Source organism: Mastigoproctus giganteus, chromosome 5 (assembly GCF_048544385.1).
Source record: "Mastigoproctus giganteus isolate SK-2022 chromosome 5, ASM4854438v1, whole genome shotgun sequence".
NCBI classification, from domain to species: Eukaryota; Metazoa; Arthropoda; class Arachnida; order Uropygi; family Thelyphonidae; genus Mastigoproctus; species Mastigoproctus giganteus.
Window position 1 is genome coordinate 35,221,379 of NC_143579.1, and position 19,774 is coordinate 35,241,152.

A 19,774-nucleotide genomic window follows, 5' to 3' on the forward strand; every position below is an offset into this window, starting at 1 on the left:
AAAGCTGGGCACATGTAGCCAGTGGTAAATTATACCTTCATGGGGCCCAAGGCAAAATGGAATTTGGGGCCCCCCATCTTTAGATGGGGGCCCCAAATTACATTTTCAATTCCAAATTCCATTCCAAGGCAGTCTTTATTTTTAATTAATTCAACTATTTAAAGAAGAACTAAATATAAAACCATCAAAATTGGTAAAACAATTTTTTCAGTTTCTGATAAAAATCACTTAAAAATATTAATAAAAAACAGCAATGAGTTTTGAGTTTTTGAGACTGTGATTTTGGGCCCCCCCCCCCCTGATTGGGGTCTTAGGCAGATGTCTTTTTTGATAACACGCCACTGCATGTAACAACTGAATAAACAACACTGTAAAGGCAGAGACACACTATTAACACCTCACATTTTATTAAAGCACATTTCTAGGTCACTATCATAAAACAATAAAAACAATTTCCAGTTGCATTTCCGCTAGTGGAATCTGTTATAAACTGGTATTAAACTCGATCTAATTGCATTTGCGATAATACCGATAGCTGGAATTGTGTGGGTTTTTATGTTATTACGGTGAAATGTTTTCAGAGTCTTCTCTCCATTCCTATCGTGTTGCGATTCCACGTTCGACTGCCATTTCTTGTAAACATAAAGGCGAATCGTGCATAAGTGAATTCGGTTCGTGTTATATTCGATATCGTTCCCCTATTTATAAATCGTGTATGATCGAATTCGTGTAGTGTAAACACATGTTATACGAGGACTGACTGTATATTGTTTAAAGAATATATTAAAAAAATACAACAACACAGTTATATAAGATGTTCTACATATGGTTTTTTTTTTTTTTTTTATGAAACCTTGAACATGAGAGGTATTAGAACCTATAGTACTTAGTACCATGCTTGAATTGGAAGACAAAAGAAGATATTTGTTGACATTAAACTTGAACTTCTGCAGACTGAAATTTTCAGGAAATATGGTTGATCCAGAAAATGGCAGTCGAATGAATAAACAAGGAAGATGAAAAGTTGGTTCTGTGAGTTTGAAGCTGGACAGTAAATGGATGTTGGTGGCACATGTTCGGACTGTTTTGAAAGAGAGAGCTGGAATTACAGAAGCCAATTCAGAAGAACACTGCCTATGGAAGTATCTGTAGAAAAGGCATGCAGCAGAAACAGTACATCTATGAGACAGTGAGTGGACAGACTTAGTTAGAGATGAGTCATTAATTAACCTAACTTCCCTCTTCTGAATGAAATCTAGAAGCCTGAGAGAGAGAGGTTTTGGGAGCACTGCCCCAGATGTGGGAACAATATTACATGGTTGGGCGGATTTGCAATTTGTACAGAATGAACAGCTGTTTTAAAAAAAAGTAATGGCGAGAGCAAAAGAGAAAACCAAGATTTTTAGATGCAGAGGAAGCAATATTTGTAATGTACTTGGGCCAAGAAAGATTAGAGGTCAGGGTAATCCCCAAAAGAGATACTGCCTAGAAATCGGAGTGTCACCAAAGATAATCATAGGAGCAGAAAAGTCCTTTTTTGCAGAATTAAGATTTTTGAAGAATCTTATTTCATAATAGCATTTTGCAGTTTCTCACACTGAAACTGACAAAAGTGATGCTGCAAAATGTTTGTTGATTCATCTATTTCTTTAATTTTGTCTTTATCTTTGAAGTTAAAGAAAAAAGTTTCCAGCACTTATTCATCAATAAGTACTGGAAACTTATTCACCAATAAGTACTGGAAAAATGATGTGCTAACACCTGACGAAATTTGCTGCCTTAGCATTTATGAGAACATAATTTTTCAATGTGAATTTGTGCACAGCGTAGTTACAGGCAGCCATAAAGTACTTCCTCACTGAGCAAAAGAACAGAATCTTCTCTTATTTTAGATTTTTTCATGATTTCAGCAACAGAGATGCCTACGATTAAGTCAGAATCATCCATCTGCTATGGTAAATTTCCAAAATGAAGTGGTAAATTTCCAAACTGAAGTGGTAAATTTTTTAAAACTGCTGGTAAAATAAAATTGCACATAACATTCTTCAACACGTTTAGAAGTAATGACCTCAGTCAATGGCAGATTAAGGATAGTTGACGCTCCTAGGCAAATTATATTTGGGGGCCCCCAAAAAATAATAATAAAAAAGAAAAAAGAATAAAAATAAATAAAAGTTAGGTGGCAAATAAATGAAATTTTGTACTTTTGAATTTTTTGAACTTCTAGATTTTTCTGCCTGTTAAAGAATTAAAGGATGATAAATAATAAACATTTTATTTTAATGAATAATTTTTTATGTCGTTCTTACAAATTTACTTTGCGAATTTTAGAATTCATGAATTTATTGATTATGTCTTCAAAGTTAGTTTTTTCGGCAAACTCGTGTTCAATGAAAATTAGGGATAAAGCATTTAATCGCTCTTGGCTCATTACAGCCTTTGGTATTGGGGCATTATTTAAAGCGTAGATAGTCCGCGCTGTTCAAAATACGTATTAAAACGTAATAATTGTTTTGAAAAAATTTTTGCTTAAAATAATCAAGATTTTTATGATGTTTACTGAAAATATTAAATCTATTTTAGAACACTATAGGAAAATGTCTTGGCTTGGGGCCCCCAAAGCCTGGGGCCCCTAGGCACGTGCCTCATTGCCTTAATGGGTAATCGGCCACTGACCTCAGTACATGAATGTGAGGTACAATTGGATACTGACATTTAAAAGAAACAAGAAAATTACTTTAGTATTAGTATTAGCAATGGCCACATGGTGCAAGGAAGCCTATGGCTTATGCTGTACCAGCAAAAAAAAAAAAGAATAAAATAATAATAAGAAGAAAATTTTAAAAAATAATAAATAATTAATAAAACAAAAGGAAATAGACAACCTATGCATTTCCCTCCTCCCGTCAACTATCTAGCTGACCTTTGAATTTCCCCAAACTGTCAGCCTCTACCACCCGTGTAGGTAACTTATTCCAGAAATTCAAAACTCGCTGGCTAAAATAAAAACTTCCTGCAATCCAGTCCAAACATCTTTTCCCATAACTTGAATTTATAGCCCCTCAGAATTTATGGTAACTTGATTTTACTTTATTCAAGCCAGAAGAGAGAAATACAAACAGACTTTCTGCATGAGTGAGGATAATATAATATGCATAGAATTAGCAGCTTGCTTGGTCTATTCAGAATTGCTTTACCAGAAATTTTCAATTCATAAGTCCTTTTCTTGAATTTCATCAATTTGTCCCTTTTGAAACTTTTGACTCGTGAAGTGGATTTGGATAAGAATCAGTGGCACTTACGTGATTTCTTGTACTTTTCATTTGTTAATTCTGCAAAGTGCTCATATTGCACTTTTCTCATCATTTTAACCTCTTCTTTAAGTGAGTTGTCAAAAGTTGCCACTATTCTACCATTCTAGTTAAACATTTAGCATTAGTAGAGGCATATGATGCAAGAAAGCAAGCTTATTCAGCATCAGCCAAAAAAAAAAAAAAAAAAAAAAAAGCACAACCACTACTCCCATTTCACCCCTCCATTCATTCGAAATACCTGTCCAGCTGAGCCTTAAATTTGTTTAGGCTATCAACTTCAACAACAAGTGATGGAAGTCTATTCCACAAACCAACTGCCCGCTGGCTAAAGGCAAATTTCCGCACATCTATCCGACATCCGTCCTTCCTCAATTTGAATTTATGCCCTCTCAGGTGATTATTCTGAGCAAGAGGAAGAATCCCATCGGCATTGAGCATGCTCAAGCCATTCAAAGCCTTATACACCTCTATCAGATCACCTCGCCGGTGCCTAGTCTCCAGACTCTGTAATTTCCAAAACTTAAGCCTTTCTTCGCAAGAGCAACCCTTTGTTCCATTCACTAATCTTGTTGCCCTTCTCTGTACTCGTTCCAGCAGCTCTACATCCTTCTTGAAATGAGGCCTCCAGACCTGTATACAGTACTCAAGGTGTGGCCTGACCAATGCCTTATACAAGGGAATAATCACATCCCTATCCCTGCTAGAAACATTCCTGTATATCATTGACAATACACCATGAGCTACTCTTGCAGCTCATCTGCGCTGCTCAGAGAACTTCATATCTGCCTGCACAATTACCCCCAGGTCCTTTTCATTCTCTACCACTGTCAGCGTAGTACCACAGAGTTGATACGTTGATCTGGGGTTACTGTTTCCCATATGTAGTACTTTACATTTGTCAATGTTAAACTTCATTTGCCACCTCTCAGCCCATCTGCTCAACCTTTCCAGATCCTGTTGCAGCAGCATAGCATCAGTAGTGTCCTTAACAACCCTTCCAACCTTTGTATCGTCTGCAAACTTGGACATTAAGCTTGATATACCATCATCTATATCATTTATAAATACAGAAAACAACAATGGACCCAACACTGAACCCTAAGGAACTCCACTAATAACATTAGTCCATGTTGAGCAGTGTCCATTGATTACCACTCTCTGTCTTCTGCCACTCAACCATCCCTTTATCCATAGCACCAATTTGTCTCCAATGCCACACTGCTCCAATTTGTGCAGCAGTCTTCCATGCGCAACAGTATCAAAAGCCTTTCTAAGATCCAAATATATAATATCAAAGTTATTCCCTGCATCCAGTTCTTTTGTGACTACATCATAGTATCCAATCAAATTGGTCAGACAAGACCTGCCCTTAACAAAACCATGCTGTGTCTGAGCTATAACTGAATTCTTGTCCAGATGATCCTGCAGTGCTTCTTTAACCAGTGCCTCCATTAATTTTCCTGGAACCGAAGTTAAACTAACAGGTCTATAATTACTTGTGTCAGCCTTTGATCCTCCTTTGTGAATTGGGGTTACATTTGCACATCTCCAGTCTATGGGTACCTCCCCTGAGTCCAAAGAAGCTCTCATAATTATGGCCAGGAGTTTGCTTACTTCCTTTGCTGCCTCCTTTAATATAACTGGATAGATCCCATCCACCTCGTGTGCCTTTTTTATGTTTATCCTCAACAATTTCTCCACCACTTTCCTCTTAGTTATTAGAAAATCATCTAGCACACTGCCAATGTTTACTTCACCTACGACATTCCCCTTCCTGAATAACTCCTCATGTGTAAATGTAGATGCAAAATACTTGTTTAGATTGTTAGCCACCTGAGCAGGATCCTCAACTGTTGAACCATCAACATCCAGTGGACCAATCTGATTCATCCCTTTCCTTCTTGAGTTTAAATAGGTAAAGAACTCTTTTCTGTTTTTCTTTGCATCCTTTGCCAAGGATTTCTCATAATCTGCCTTTGCCTGCCTAATCTCCTTTGTAACTTGGTTACAGACCAACTTATATCTATCATAGGCTTCCATGTCACCCATTAATTTGTATGTATCCCATGCATTTTTCTTCTCTGCCATATGTCTCATTAGTTCATCTGACAACCATTTAGGCCTGAACCTTGAACAATATTTCTTGGTTGGTATGTAAAGCCTGGTAGCTTCCAAGATTAGTTCCTTGAATGCTTCCCATTTTGAATTTGCTGTTGGTGACATCATCAGTTGGTCCCACTGTATAGAATTTAAATACTGTCTCAGCCATCATAGTCGCCTTTACGAAAGCAAAAACCCTTCCCTTTCCCTCTGATGGTAGTTACCTCCTTGAGTAAATCCCACTTCAGCACACTGTGATCAATGCCACCTAGTGGTTCCTTTATCTGCAGATTCTTAATGCATGAAGAATCACTACTGATAATCAGATCAAAAGTATTACTCTCTCTAGTTGCCTCCCGAACATGTTGGTGTAGAAAACAATCATCCAATAAATCCACAAAAGCCTTGCTAGTTTGTGAGTGACCAACCCACAAATTCCAGTCAATATCTGGGAAATTAAAATCCCCCATTATAAGACTCTCTGATTTACTGGCCCATTCTATTTCCCTGTACAGTATCTTATTATACTCATCAGAGTCATTAGGCCTATAGCACACTCCTACTCTCAATTTTGATTTACCCATGCTTATGTCACACCAAACTGACTCGACACTGCCCTGTCCATCGATGTCGACTGGCTTCACTTCCTTGGATTTTATGTGTTTTTTAACTAATAGCATAACCCCCTCCTCCTTTCCTATCCTGTCTATCCTTTCTGTAGACGTTGTACTCCCCAAATTCCAGTTCTGCATTCCTTATATCTGTGTGACACCATGTCTCTGACATCCCAACAATATCTGCCTTTGATGTTTTGACCAACACCTGAAATTCATCAAATTTATTTACTAAACTCCTAGCATTGGTGTACACGCAAGTATACATGCACCTGTTTCTATTCTTAGCTACCCTAACACAACCCATGTGTTTACTTGTACCGCAATGACTTCCAGCAGTCTCTGATATATCCTGCATATTGTTTTTCAGGCTTCTGCTCAAATTTAACCAAAAACAGCCAACAGGTATATGCATGCTTCAAAATGTTTTTTTACTTCAGTGTCATACACTAGTCGAAACTGTTTAAATCTATCTTAAACTTTGGGCAGATGGGCTGAGAAGTGGCAACTGAAGTTTAACATTGACAAATGCAAAGTACTGCATATGGGTAGAAGTAACCCCAGAGGAACGTACCAACTGTGTGGTACTACACTTAGGGTGATAGAAAATGAAAAAGACCTGGGAATAATTGTGCAGTCAGATATGAAGTTTTCTGAGCAATTCAGACAGGCTGCAAGAGCAGGTCATGAGGTTTTGTCAATGATATACAGGAATTTTGCTAGTAGGGAAAAGGAGGTGATTATCCCTTTGTATAAGGCAATGGTCAGGCCAAGTCTCGAGTACTGCGTACAGGTCTGGAGTCCTCATTTTAGAAAGGATGTAGAGTTGCTTGAGTGTGTACAGAGAAAGGCAACAAGATTGGTGAGGGGAACAAGGGAGTCCCCTTACCAAGAAAGGCTTAAGTTCTGCAAATTTTGGTGGCTGGAGACTAGGCACCTGTGAGGTGATCTGATTGAGGTGTATAAGGCCTTGAATGGATTGAGCATGCTGAATTCTGATGGGATTCTTCTGTTTGCTCAGATTATGAACCTGAGGGAGCATAAATTCAAATTGAGGAAAGACAGTTGTAGAATAGATGTGTGGGAATTTGCCTTTAGCCAGCGGGTGGTTAATTGCTGGAACAAACTTCTATCTGTTGTTGTGGAAGTTGATAGCTTAAATAAATTCAAGGAGGAACTGAACAAACTTTTAGAGGGAATGCTTCTGTGAATTTTTTTTTTTTGGCTGATGCTACATACGCTTGCGTTCTTGCATCAAGTGCCTCTATTACTATTACTATCTTTCTTTTCACCACTTCTTTCTAGATAATAGTAAATCTCTGCCAAGTATTCATCCATTTTCACAAGAAAGCATGCAATTCCCTTTTCAGCAAACAAATTAATAAGTTGACAAGGACAGCCTTATCAGCTTATTACTGGGTCATTCCATGTCAAGTGGCCCAGGGGTCCCTGCTCAACCATCTTCAATTTTGTTGAAACTTTGTGTGGATGTTTAACCAGGTTTCAAATGAAGCTGGGCAAAATTTAAGTTCAAAATATAGTATGCTTGAGGCACCAGCACCTTTTTTGTGGAGGTCAATTGTGTTATGAGGAATAAATCACAAAAAAGTTTCAAAGTTTTGTGTTACTGTTGCACAACCGTGAGAGGTAGTGCTCTGAAATTTGGTATACTTAGTTACCTTTTTGCAGAGAATGCAAAACTTTTGGTGTCCACGCTCAAAAACCTTCACATTTTTTACAATGTGGTCTAAAACTTGCACCAAAAATTTGTTGCGACAAATTTAAGCAAGACTTTTGAAAGTCGTAGCTTTGAAATAAAAATCTTTGTTACCTTCTTCTTTGGACATTCCACTTACCACTTACCAACTGCATGAATTTAGCCTAACTAAATATCAGCTCTTATACTTGTTTTCTGGCAGAGATATTTTCCTTCAAAGATTGACTCAAAATTTGAAAGTCAAATTTGACCTATCTTAAGGGGCAAATATCTTAAGGTGGGACACTTTCAATTCTCTCGTTTTTGCCACCACTGGAAAGAGCACAGTTTCAGCTACAAAGATCATGGTTTATCTGTTTCATGTCTTTGCACTTAATGCCTTAAAATTAAGTCTAAACATCAAGTAGTTTTATGTTGCATATTGTTATTTTGTGAGATCTTTTTTTGTTGCAGAACACTTCCTTAATCCTGACTAATGTCTAGAATAATCTAGAAATAGAGTATATTCTAGAATTCTGGAATATTCTATAAGAATACCCAAGAATTGTAGAATATTCTAGAATTCCAAAAAAACTGATGGCCATTCTAGAACTCTGGAATATTCTAGAATCATACAAAAAAAAAAAAGTATAAATAGCTGATATTTGAACCATGCTGTTATTAATGTGTGTTTTCTTCATGATGAACAGTTTGTTTATTTTGTTCCTCTATTTTTTATTGTTTGACTGTAATAAAGTTAATTAAGTTTTCATTGATTGCAGAAATGTCCACTTATTAGTCAGCATGAAAGCCATGGAATAAGATTTTGCTGGAGATAAGCTGGACTCATACACCATCCAGTCATATGGATAATTCTAAATGCCATGTGTCCCGCAAAACTGAGTAAAAATTATTTAAAGAATTTGAATTTGAAGAACAACAGCTGATAGATCGATGTTGTGGATTAAAACTGGGTAAAGAAGATGCAATTTGCCTACATCATGAAGCTTTGCTTTTAACAAAATTTCAATTTTTGCAGCATTCATGTTGCAATCCTTTCCAGAAGAAAAATTATATGGTGAAAAAAAGTTTACAACCAATTGATTTGTCAATGGCAGACTACCTGAAAGACCTAACAAAGGTAGACATAAAACCAGGCCAGAAGCTGTGCCCATCATGCCGAAAAGCAGCAACAGGAACATCAACTTCATCTGGATCAGACCATGATGACAAAATGCATGTGACTGAAAGCTTGAACACAAGTTTGATGGCTATTGATATTTCTCCTCTGAAATTTCAGCAAATGGCTAAGAGAGACTCACAAGGCTATGCTAAAAGGAAGGCAAGTCAAGTACAAGATGTAATTGCCAGTAAAATTGCATCTATTGGTGGCTTGGATCCAAATGACATCATGGAGCCAAGTGCAAGTCATCAGTGTGGAAATTGCTTAGATTACAATGAGCTGCTGAAAGAATTGAAAGAAAAGTTGATGGTATCAAGTCATTCAGAAAAACTTCAAATATTAACACTAGCTCCAGTTAGTTGGTCCATAAAGAAAACAATGGAAGACTTTAGTGTCTCAGAAAGAATGGTCAAGAAAGCTAGAAAACTTAAAGCAGAAGAAGGAATCATGGCCATACCTGGAAAAAAACAAGGAAAAAAGCTTTCTGAGCAAGTAGAGCAAAAGGTGATGAAATTTTTTGAAGATGATGAATTTAGTCAGATATGCCATTTCCCTTAGAAATGCAGATGGAATAAAAATGCAAATGCAAAAGTGACTACTACTCAGCAACTTGAAGGAAATGTTTATAACTTATTGAGACAGAAATGGATCTGAGACTGGATTTTCTAAATTTTGTGAACTTCGACCCAAATGGTATGTCACGGTGCACCAGGAACACATTCTGTATGTGTATGCACAATCCATCAAAATGTCAAGTTAATGCTAGCAGCAAGTCCTGTTGAATGTGATTACAAGGTTCTCATTGGTAAAACAGTCTGTAATTTAGAGTCAAAAGATTATATGCTTCATCGGTGTGAAACATGTCCAGGAATAGATAAATTAAAAAGTTTCTAGAGAATATTTTTGAAAACAATGAACCAGAAGATATTATTGAATTCAAGCAATGGATACACACTGACAGAGATACACTGGACACAAAGCAATTAACAACAGAACATTTTATTGAAGAGTTGAGTACAAAGATATTTAACCTTTCCTGTCATCGCTACATTGCTAAACATCAAATCTACCATTTAAAGTCAACAAAAGAAAGCCTAATGACAGAAGAATAGGTCATCTTGATGGATTTTCAGAAAATTATTCATTGGTTATGCAAGATGCTGTTCAAGAGTTCCACTGGGAGAATAGCCATGCTACATTGCATCCATTTGTCATTTATTACAAGGATGTTGACCTTCATAATATAAGTTTCTGCATAATCAGTGACTGCCTTCGACATCACACAATTGCAATGCATGTTTTTCTAACCAACTTAATTGAATAAATGAAGATTTTCCTGACAAAAATCAGGCATATTTACTACTTCAGCGATGGTTCTGCAGCTCAATACAAGAATTTCAATAATTTTATTAACTTGTGTCATCATCAGAAGGATTTTGATATCAGTGCTGAATGGAATTTTTTTTGGCACTAGCCATGGCAAGTCACCATGTGATGGAATTGGTGGAACAATAAAATGATTGACAGCATGTGCAAGTCTCCAACGTCCAATTGAAAACCAAATCCTGACACCAAGAAACATGTTTCAATTTTGTGATAAGCATGTGACTGGAATAAAATTCTGTTTTGTTTCCAAAGAGGAAATTGAGCAAGTAAGGCCATTTCAAGAGAAAAGATTCCTAGACAGTCATACTATCGCTGGAACAAGAGAAAATCATCACTTCATTCCTATTGATGCAAGACAGATTTGTGTTTGCAGAGTATCAAATGACACACCATCATCATTTGTAGCTCATGTAGATCAGACTAGTGAAACCAATATTCAATATGTGCCAATTGTTAATTTACAACCTGGCCAATACATTGCCTGTATTTATGACAATAATTGGTGGATTGGAAATATTTGTGAAATTTCATTTGAAGAACATGATGTATTAACCCCAGGGGCTCACATCTGGTGAGTATGGGCTTGGCACACTCACCCAGGGTCCTGAGCTGGATATCATCATTCTTCTTTTTCTTGGTGATTCCCTTCTACTTCTCTCTCTCTCTCTCTCTCTTGGGGTAATTCAGAAAAATTTTTTAAGGCTACTACTACTAATAATAATAATAATATTAGCATATTTCATGCATCTTCATGGAGCAGCTTGTTCATTTCACTGGCCTGCTATATAAGATGTCTGCTGGATTCCTGAATAACAAATTATTGCCAATCTTCCAGTTCCAAAAACAAAAACAATGGGACGACAATATAGCTTCCCTGAAGTAGTAATATCAACCATCAATGAAAAATTTCAGTCCATTACAAAGCAGTGATTCAATATCTTCACACTCATTTGCTTATTTCAAATTGTATTGTGTTTTAAATAAATTTTGTTACAGTTATAACTTCTTTCAAGCTTAGAAACCAATAGAACATCATCTTTATGCTTGGAATCCTGAATAAAGACCACTTTTCAGGATTGGGAACTTGTGCTAAAGAAACACATGCAATTTCGTTTCTTGCCATTTGTACCCCCATTTTAAAAAAAAAAACAGATCTTTTTGTGCATTGGCAATATATCCTTTCTCCTTAAACCTAGAGGCAGGGTGATTGCAGAAAATTTCACTCTTGTAAATACAATAGTTCTGTCCTTATTGAGATGTGAAACTTCACCATCAAATAAGTATGCAAATATTATGTGGAAAATATAAAATGTTTAAGGCCATTTTTTAAGCCTTAAGTCGCAAGACACAAAACTGAGAAACCATGATTCTTGTTGCTTAAAACCTGCTCTTTCCAAGGGTGGCAAAAACAAGAGAATTGATGGCTTCCCACATTACGATATTTGTCCCTAAAGATAGGTCAAATTTTGACTTTAAAATTTTGAGTCTATCTTTGAAGGAAAATATCTAATTCAGCAAACAAGTATAAGAGCTCATATTTAGTTAGACTGAATTCATACAGATGTTAAAAGGAATGGCCAAAGAAGAAGGTACCAAAGGTTTTTATTTCAAAATTATGACTTTCAAAAATCTTGCTTAAATTTGTTGTGACAAATTTTTGGTGCCAGTTTTAGACCGCATTATAAAAAATGTGAAGATTTTTGAGCCTGGACACAAAAGTTTTGCATTCTCTGCCAAAAGTTAACTAGGTGTACCAAGTTTCAGAGCACTACCTCTCAATGTTGTGCAACAGTAACACTTAAAACTTTGAAAATTTTTTGTGATTTGCTCTGCATAACACAAGTGACCTCCACCAAAAAGGTGCTGGTGCCTCAAGCATACTATATTTTGAACTGAATTTTTGCACAGCTTCTTTGGAAACATCTTTAAACATCTACACCAAGTTTCAACAAAATTGAAGATGGTTGAGTAGGGACCATCTTCAAAATTAGGCCACTTGACATGAAATCACTGTACTACTACAAAGTGCTGAATCTCCTCTTTTAATATCCATGCTACTCTAGTAGGCCTACCATAACCATTATCAACAGTAAGTGATAGATGGTTTTTTGAAGGAATCCCACACACCTATTTTTCAAATATTTAAAAGAAATGTTTTGCCCCACAGAGCCACCTTCTGATGCTGGCACTGAAAGCAGCTGCTTTTAATCTTAAGATTTTTTTGTTATTACAAAAGGAGGCAGCCACAGTAGGATATAGTTTGGAATCACTTTGTTTACTGCTATCTGTAGATATCGAAAATAACCCTTTTTCAGAGTCATCACTACCTCTTCTTTCCCTATCCATGTAACTATAATAACAATCCCTTTGTTTTTGTTCTTCCACAACCATTTTTTTTTGCTATTTCTCTATTGGGAAACATATTTCTGAACAACACACCAGTATGATCAACACAACTCAGAGGAAGATTATGTTTTATGACAAAGGCTGAAAATAAACATTCAATGTATGACATCATAGTCACCATGAAATGTAATGTCTATTTTTGCATTTCTTTCTATGCACTGCATGCTGTCATTATGCTTATCTGTTTGTAAAAGATCTGATTACATTGCATTTCTTGCCATCTGAAATTAAAATATCATATCTACATATGGTATGCAAGGCAAACATGTTACCTTTTTCAGATTTCACAATACATGGAAAACCTTGCATATATGCCTTCTGAAATTTTATGTTGTATTTCTTTGGCATCTTACTTAATGAAAGACACTGTAAATTAGCTTCTCACCTGTGTGCCTCAACAGTGTGCCTGCTTGCATAAGATTTTTTGCCCTGCCCAAAGTGGGAATAATGTTCTAGAAATATTTATAAAAGAGTTCTATTTATATTTTTGTGTTTAGAAATGATAATGATTTATAAATCATTATCATTTCTAAACAAAGGATTAAAAAATATTTTAATTAAGAATAAATTTTCTCGAAAAGTTATCATTTTTAGTATGCGCTGATGAATTAGCTTCTCAAGCCCGATGAAATATTAGGTTTTTGCATTACACAATGCTATTATCGTGCATTTCTATTTTGCAACACAGACTGATGCCCAATTCATTATTGAAAAATTTTTAAAAAATCAAATTTTAATATAGTTTTATTATTTTTTTTATGAAAAAGAAAAAGGCAGAGAAAACCTGAGTTTTTGCAGAAAAATGGATAAACTCTTTGTCACTAACATGATGGTGAAATGCAGAAGATAAATCAAGTGAAAAAGATGGATTCCCCATCATAAATCCAGAGAGTTGGTAGCTCTGCAACTGTTAACCTTTTTGTCATTATGGATGATCTTAATTTCATAAATTGTGTGCTGTAGATAAAGAAGCCCAATTCATTAGGGAAGGGAGTACTAACTTGGAAAATCATCACCACATGTGGGCATTAGAGAACCTTCGCACACTATTAGACAATGAACTCATGCTGGAAACTCATGTTTCCAGCATGATTTCGCTGTCAATGTTTAGGTGGATATTTTGGAAGACAGACTATTGCGTCAGCACATTCTATTAAATCATAAAAATGCACATTAGTATGCAACCTTTTTCAAGGAAGCACTTCCCTTCCCTTGGGCAATTTGTCATTCTATCTAGAATGACAGATTGGCCAAGTAGATCCAATCACCTGACTAATACAATCACCAGATAGCAATCCTACTGGTTTTATATATGTGGCTATATGAAAGAGAAGGTTTATGCCAAAGAAATTGCAGCACAAGACCAGTTAATAGGTCACATTCAAATATTCTGCTGCTGAAATTCCTAACAATATTCATCCATTCTTATGAATAAATACATGTTTTGTGACACTGTCTTTGAAAAAATATCTAAACTTTTTTACAGCTTACATGATTGTCTTTTACATGCAGGAAGGATGTCACAAACTTTTAAACACTATTATTTCTAAAACTAAGCTTCAAATAAAAAAATGGCTCAAAATTTTTATTTCAAAATCATCCCCAAAATTTTATTGTCAAGTTATGTTGTAGATCAATAAAGCATTCTGTTTACTAATTCTTCAGTGGGTGCACTGCTGCTAACTACTTTCCCTTAAATTTAAAAATTAAATATCTATTAGAATTACATCAATATGAATTTTAAAATGCACCCAATAATTTTTTCAGTTTTGATCTGCATCACTGATTATTTTTTTTAATGAAAAAGCACAACTGCAATAAACGTGTTGCTATACAAAATGTGATGCACATCTGCCTGTGTGTAATTTTCCTATAGAAATTTGATTTCAGCTTTGCATTTGCTCACTCTACAGCATCGTGAGTTGGAAGTGAAGTATTTAGGAAATAATGTTTTGTTAGCAAGAATATTATTTCTAAAGAAATTATTTATCTTTATTATCTAATAAAGTGTCATATTAAAGAATTTAATTTTTAAGTACACCACTTTAAACTGTCTTCCCCCCAAAAAATAGGTGTTATGTGCAATGCAAAATTGTATAACGTTTTTGCTTGCCCTGCCGAAACTGGGTATAAATGTTCTAGAAATATTTATAAAATAGCTCTCTTTATATTTTTTGTGTTTAGAAATGATAATGATTTAACACAGAAAAAAATATTTTAATTAATAAATTTTTTTGAAAAGTTACCATTTTTAGTATGCTGATGAATAAGCTTCTCTTGATCAAGCAGTTTTTCAAGATTTGTTTTATCTTCATAAGCAGCTAAAATAAAATAAGAATGGTCTCAAGAAAGCAGTAAAAATGCAATCATGCAAAAGCTTAATTTTACAATTAAAGGGAAAAAAAACTGGAGACTGAACTTTGCAAGATGTTATGATATTCGTGGAATTCCACGAATTTGGTATTATGGGGGGGAAATCCCTAAATATATGAGAAGATATATTTGTAACATGAAAGTTGAAAGGCAAAACATGGGATAAGCAGAGTAACTATTAATTAAATAAAATAATAAAATGACACAATGCTCCACTTTGAGAACTATATAATGTTATGGGAAATATATTGTGCATAAAGGATAGGTGGAATAGAAGAGGGGGTATGTCTGCCACGAGCAAAAGTTGATGATGTTGTAGGGCAGATATCATATTTTAAGGGCACAAAAGGTGATACTGTTGTATATATGGGCACTAATGATATTAAGAGCAAGAGTTCTGCAGAATTACTTAACAAGTACAGGGCAATGTTTAAAAAAAACAAGACAGACAAGACAGGAGGGAGTATATAACAATAGCCACAGACAGAGGTGAAAGTGATTCTTGCACTGCATCTATTGAAACAGGCAGCAGCCTGAAAAGTGGTGCTGGACATTTCAAGGCCTGCTGTGAGTCATCATGAAACAAGTAAACACTGTACATGGGCTGTGTAAGAATACCTAAGAGTAAAACAGGTGCATGTAAACCTATGCTAGGCACACAGTAAATAAATTTGATGAATTTGAAGTGATGGTGAAATCATCAAATGCAGACACTGTTGGGATATCGGAGACGTGGTGTCACTCAGATATAAGGGATCCGGAATTAGAATATAAGGAGTACAACATGTACAGAAATGACAGACAGGACTGGAGGGTGAAAGAGGTTATGCTCTTAGTTAAGAAGCACATAAAATCTAAGGCAGTGCATCCAGTCAACATGGGTAGCCAGTGCAATGTTGACTCAGTTTGGTGTGACATAAGCACCGGGAAAGCAAAAATGAGAGTAGGAATGTTACTCCTACTCTCATTTTTGACTTTTCCCTAATAACTCTGATGAGTACAATGAACAACTGTATAGAGAAAGAGAGTGGGCTAGTAAATCAGAATGTCTTATAATGTGGTATTTTAATTTTCCAGATATTGACTGGAACTTGTGGCCTGGTCACTCATACACTAGCAAAAGACTTTTGTGAATTTACTGGCTGACTGTTTTCTGCAGCAGCATGTTAGAGAAGCAAGAAGAGAGCATAATGCTCTTAATCTGATTACACTGGTCGGCATTAATTTCCTCCCTGAAATAATTTTGACAGATTCTTGTAGGAAATATGTTCAAAAATTCAAGATATGTGCTTAAAATGTTCTCATCACCCTCAATTTTCAAATATCGCAGGTTAATGACAAAAAACCCAAGATCTGTAGTTGGTTTAATTATCTTTTCTATCTATTTATTTTTAGTTTTTATTTTTTTCTGGAACATTTGGGAGATTTCTGGAGCATATGGGAGCTTCCTAAAACATTCAAGAATGTTCCAGAATGTTCAAGAATAACATTACGAGGGGAAGAAAGGTTGGGATGTTTCTGGATGGTTTTACAACTTTTGATGGAGCTCCCTAGAAATATTGTGAGCCTTCAAGAAACATCTCTACTGATATATATATATATTAGTCAATTTTATTTAATGGTATCTATCTGTAGGGAATTAGGTGTACAGTCAGTCCTCGTATAACACGTGTTTGCACTACACGAATTCGATCATACACGATTTATAAATAGGGGAACGATATCTTATATAACACGAACCGAATTCACTTATGCACGATTCGCCTTTGTGTTTACAAGAAATGGCAGTCAAACGCGAAATCACCCCAACCAAACGCAACACGATAGGAATGAAGAGAAGATTCTGAAAATGTATTTACGTTTTTTCTAGCAGTGAAGGGGAAACAGATTTCACCATAATAACGTAAAAACCAACACATTTCCAGCTATCGGTATAATTGCAAATGCAATTAGATCGAGTTTACTACCAGTTTATAACAGATTCCACTACCAGAAATGCAACTGGAAATTGTTTTTATTGTTTTATGGTAGTAACCCCTAGAAATGTGCTTTAGTAAAATGTAAAATTGTTAATAGTGTATCTCTGCCTTTACGGTGTTGTTTATTCAGTTGCTACACGCGCGCAGCTTTGTTTATGTGTATCAAGCGTGCCTCCTCGTTTTGTAATTGTGCTTTATTCCCTAAAAATGAGTAAAATACTTAAAAGGTGTGAAAAGGAAGCGTCCTGGTGAGGACACTGCAGATTCAGATGGAAAAAGAAAAGCAATATCGATAAACAGAGGCAGACTGGGTCAAAAATTCTTACGCGGGAAAATTTATAGTGGCCTCATACTATGGTTTATGGCCAAAATCACACTGGCCTCCGATCCACCGGGGTTTCCCTGGTAAGGCTTATGGCCAGTCCGCCTCTGTCGAATATGTAAAAATATGAAATTGTGAAATGCTTTGAGCAAAATGAAAGACCATGTGATATTCCACGTGCTACAGACCTAAATGAGGCAATGCCGAGACAAAGAATGCAGAGAAAATAAAAACAACTTTCATAGCAGGAATAACTCAAAGTGTAATTAAAATCCATTAGATTAAGACACAAAGAATTGGAAGAGATGGAACGGCTGTCATCTGTTTCGATAGAAAATCTAGCAAAAAAAACAAGTTTGCTTACGATAGAAGCAAAAACATTAGCAACATTTTATTACGTATTTTAATCGTTATAAAATACGTAAGTATTTTATTACGATTATTTATTGTGTTTGGTAATGTTTTGATTGCAAATGTGTGTTCAATCTTGGGTGATCGGCACCTAACCCTATTTTTCCCATAGGGCCTGTTGTTTATATTGCATGATTTTGCATTGCACGAGGGTTTCTAGGAACACAACTATCGTGCTATATGAGGACTGACTATATAAGGACCAAACTAGTCCTTAAACTATGTTGAAAAAAAAAAGCCGTGAATTAGGGTTGAATTTGAAAGTGTCTGCAATTCTGCCCAGACACGAGAGGGGGGGGGGGAGTACATGATGAGAGCCTTGTCGATCAATTCAGCCCTGGAAAGATTTGTGCAAGGCTCAAGGGGTAGAATTTTTTTCAGCCTGGACTGAACTTGTTAACAGGAGAGACTGCTTCTACAGGAATGGGATAAACTTAAATAGATAGTGTGCAAGAATATTTGCTGATGCTATTCAGGCAGTGTTAGGTGGGTCGGAAAACTGCTAGCTTGGGGGGGGGGATACAAAGACTAATAAATTAACAGTAGCCACTGGCATAGGTGAAAGTGATTCTTGCACTGCTTCTATTGGAATGAGCAGAAGCCTGAAAAACAATATGCAGGATATATCAGAGACTGCTGGGAGTCATTGCAGTACAAGTAAACATATGGGTTGTGTTAGGGTAGCTAAGAATAGAAACAGGTACATGTATACTTGTGTGTACACCAATGCTAGGAGTTTGGTAAATAAATTTGATGAATTTGAGGTATTCCTCAAAGCATCAAAGACGGATATTGTTGGGATATCAGAGATGTGGTGTCACACAGATATAAGGAATGCAGAACTGGAATTTGGGGAGTACAACGTCTACAGAAAGGATAGACAGGATAGGAAGGGAGGAGGGGTTATGCTATTAGTTAAGAAACACATAAAATCCAAGGAAGTGAAGCCAGTCGACATCGCTGGACAGTGCAGTGTCGAGTCAGTTTGGTGTGACATAAGCATTGGGAGATCAAAATTGAGAAAGGAGTGTGCTATAGGCCTAATGACTCTGATGAGTATAATAAGAAACTGTACAGGGAAATAGAGTGGGCCAGTAAATCAGAGAGTCTTATAATGGGGGATTTTAATTTCCCAGATACTGACTGGAATTTGTGGGTTGGTCACTCACACTAGCAAGGCTTTTGTGGATTTATCGGATGATTGTTTTTTACATCAGCATGGGGGGCTTTGAGCAGACCGATAGCCAGACTAAAAGAATGTCTCATACCTACCCGTTTCTGTTGTCCCCATTCCAGTTTTGCCTGATTTTAATTTTTAGGTGATTGTATAGAAATTAATAGAAATTAAATGGGAAGTGCTAATAAATGAGAAAAGATAATATGTGTTAAATTAAAATTTTGTAAAATATGTGTTAAATTTAAATTTTGTAAAAATAGTGTCAGAATCAGCAAACTAGGATAGGCAACATAAAGCCAATGGGTATGTATCAAATTAAATGAGAATGGGTTATTACTTCCTTCTTGTTCTATTGTGGTCAGACTGAAAAGGGATCAATCCCCGCCTTTTCAGTCTGTTATAATGATTTATGCACCAACATGAAGCCATGATGATGAAGAGGTTGAAGAAATGTACACCGAAATTGAGAGTCTTCTAGATGAGCAGAAAACCCACTACACTATTATTATGGGGGACTTCAATGCTAAGGTTGGAAAAAGACAAAACAGCGAAGAAAGGGGAACTACGGGAAATTTTGGAATTGGTGAAAGAAATGAAAGAGGTGAAAGACTTGTGGAATTTGCAGAATCTCAAGGACTGTCAGTAATGAACACTTTTTTCAAGAAAAGGGTGAACAGAAAGTGGACATGGAAGAGTCCAAATGGATTAACAACTAATGAAATCGACTTCATCCTCACTAACAGAAGATATATTGTGAATGATGTTACCGTCCTGAATAAGATAAATGTTGGAAGTGATCACAGAATGGTAAGA

General features: G+C 36.0%; 1 protein-coding gene across 1 annotated transcript in view; it reads right to left on the reverse strand.

The window, feature by feature from the left end:
* The window catches only part of LOC150085300 (uncharacterized), a 134,006-nt gene that overhangs the window by 74,576 nt on the left and 39,656 nt on the right, over positions 1–19,774 (reverse strand). The window contains exon 3 of the mRNA XM_090374520.1: positions 14,946–15,020. Coding sequence (XP_090230646.1) covers positions 14,946–15,020 — 75 coding nt within the window. The remainder of the gene's footprint in view (positions 1–14,945; positions 15,021–19,774) is intronic.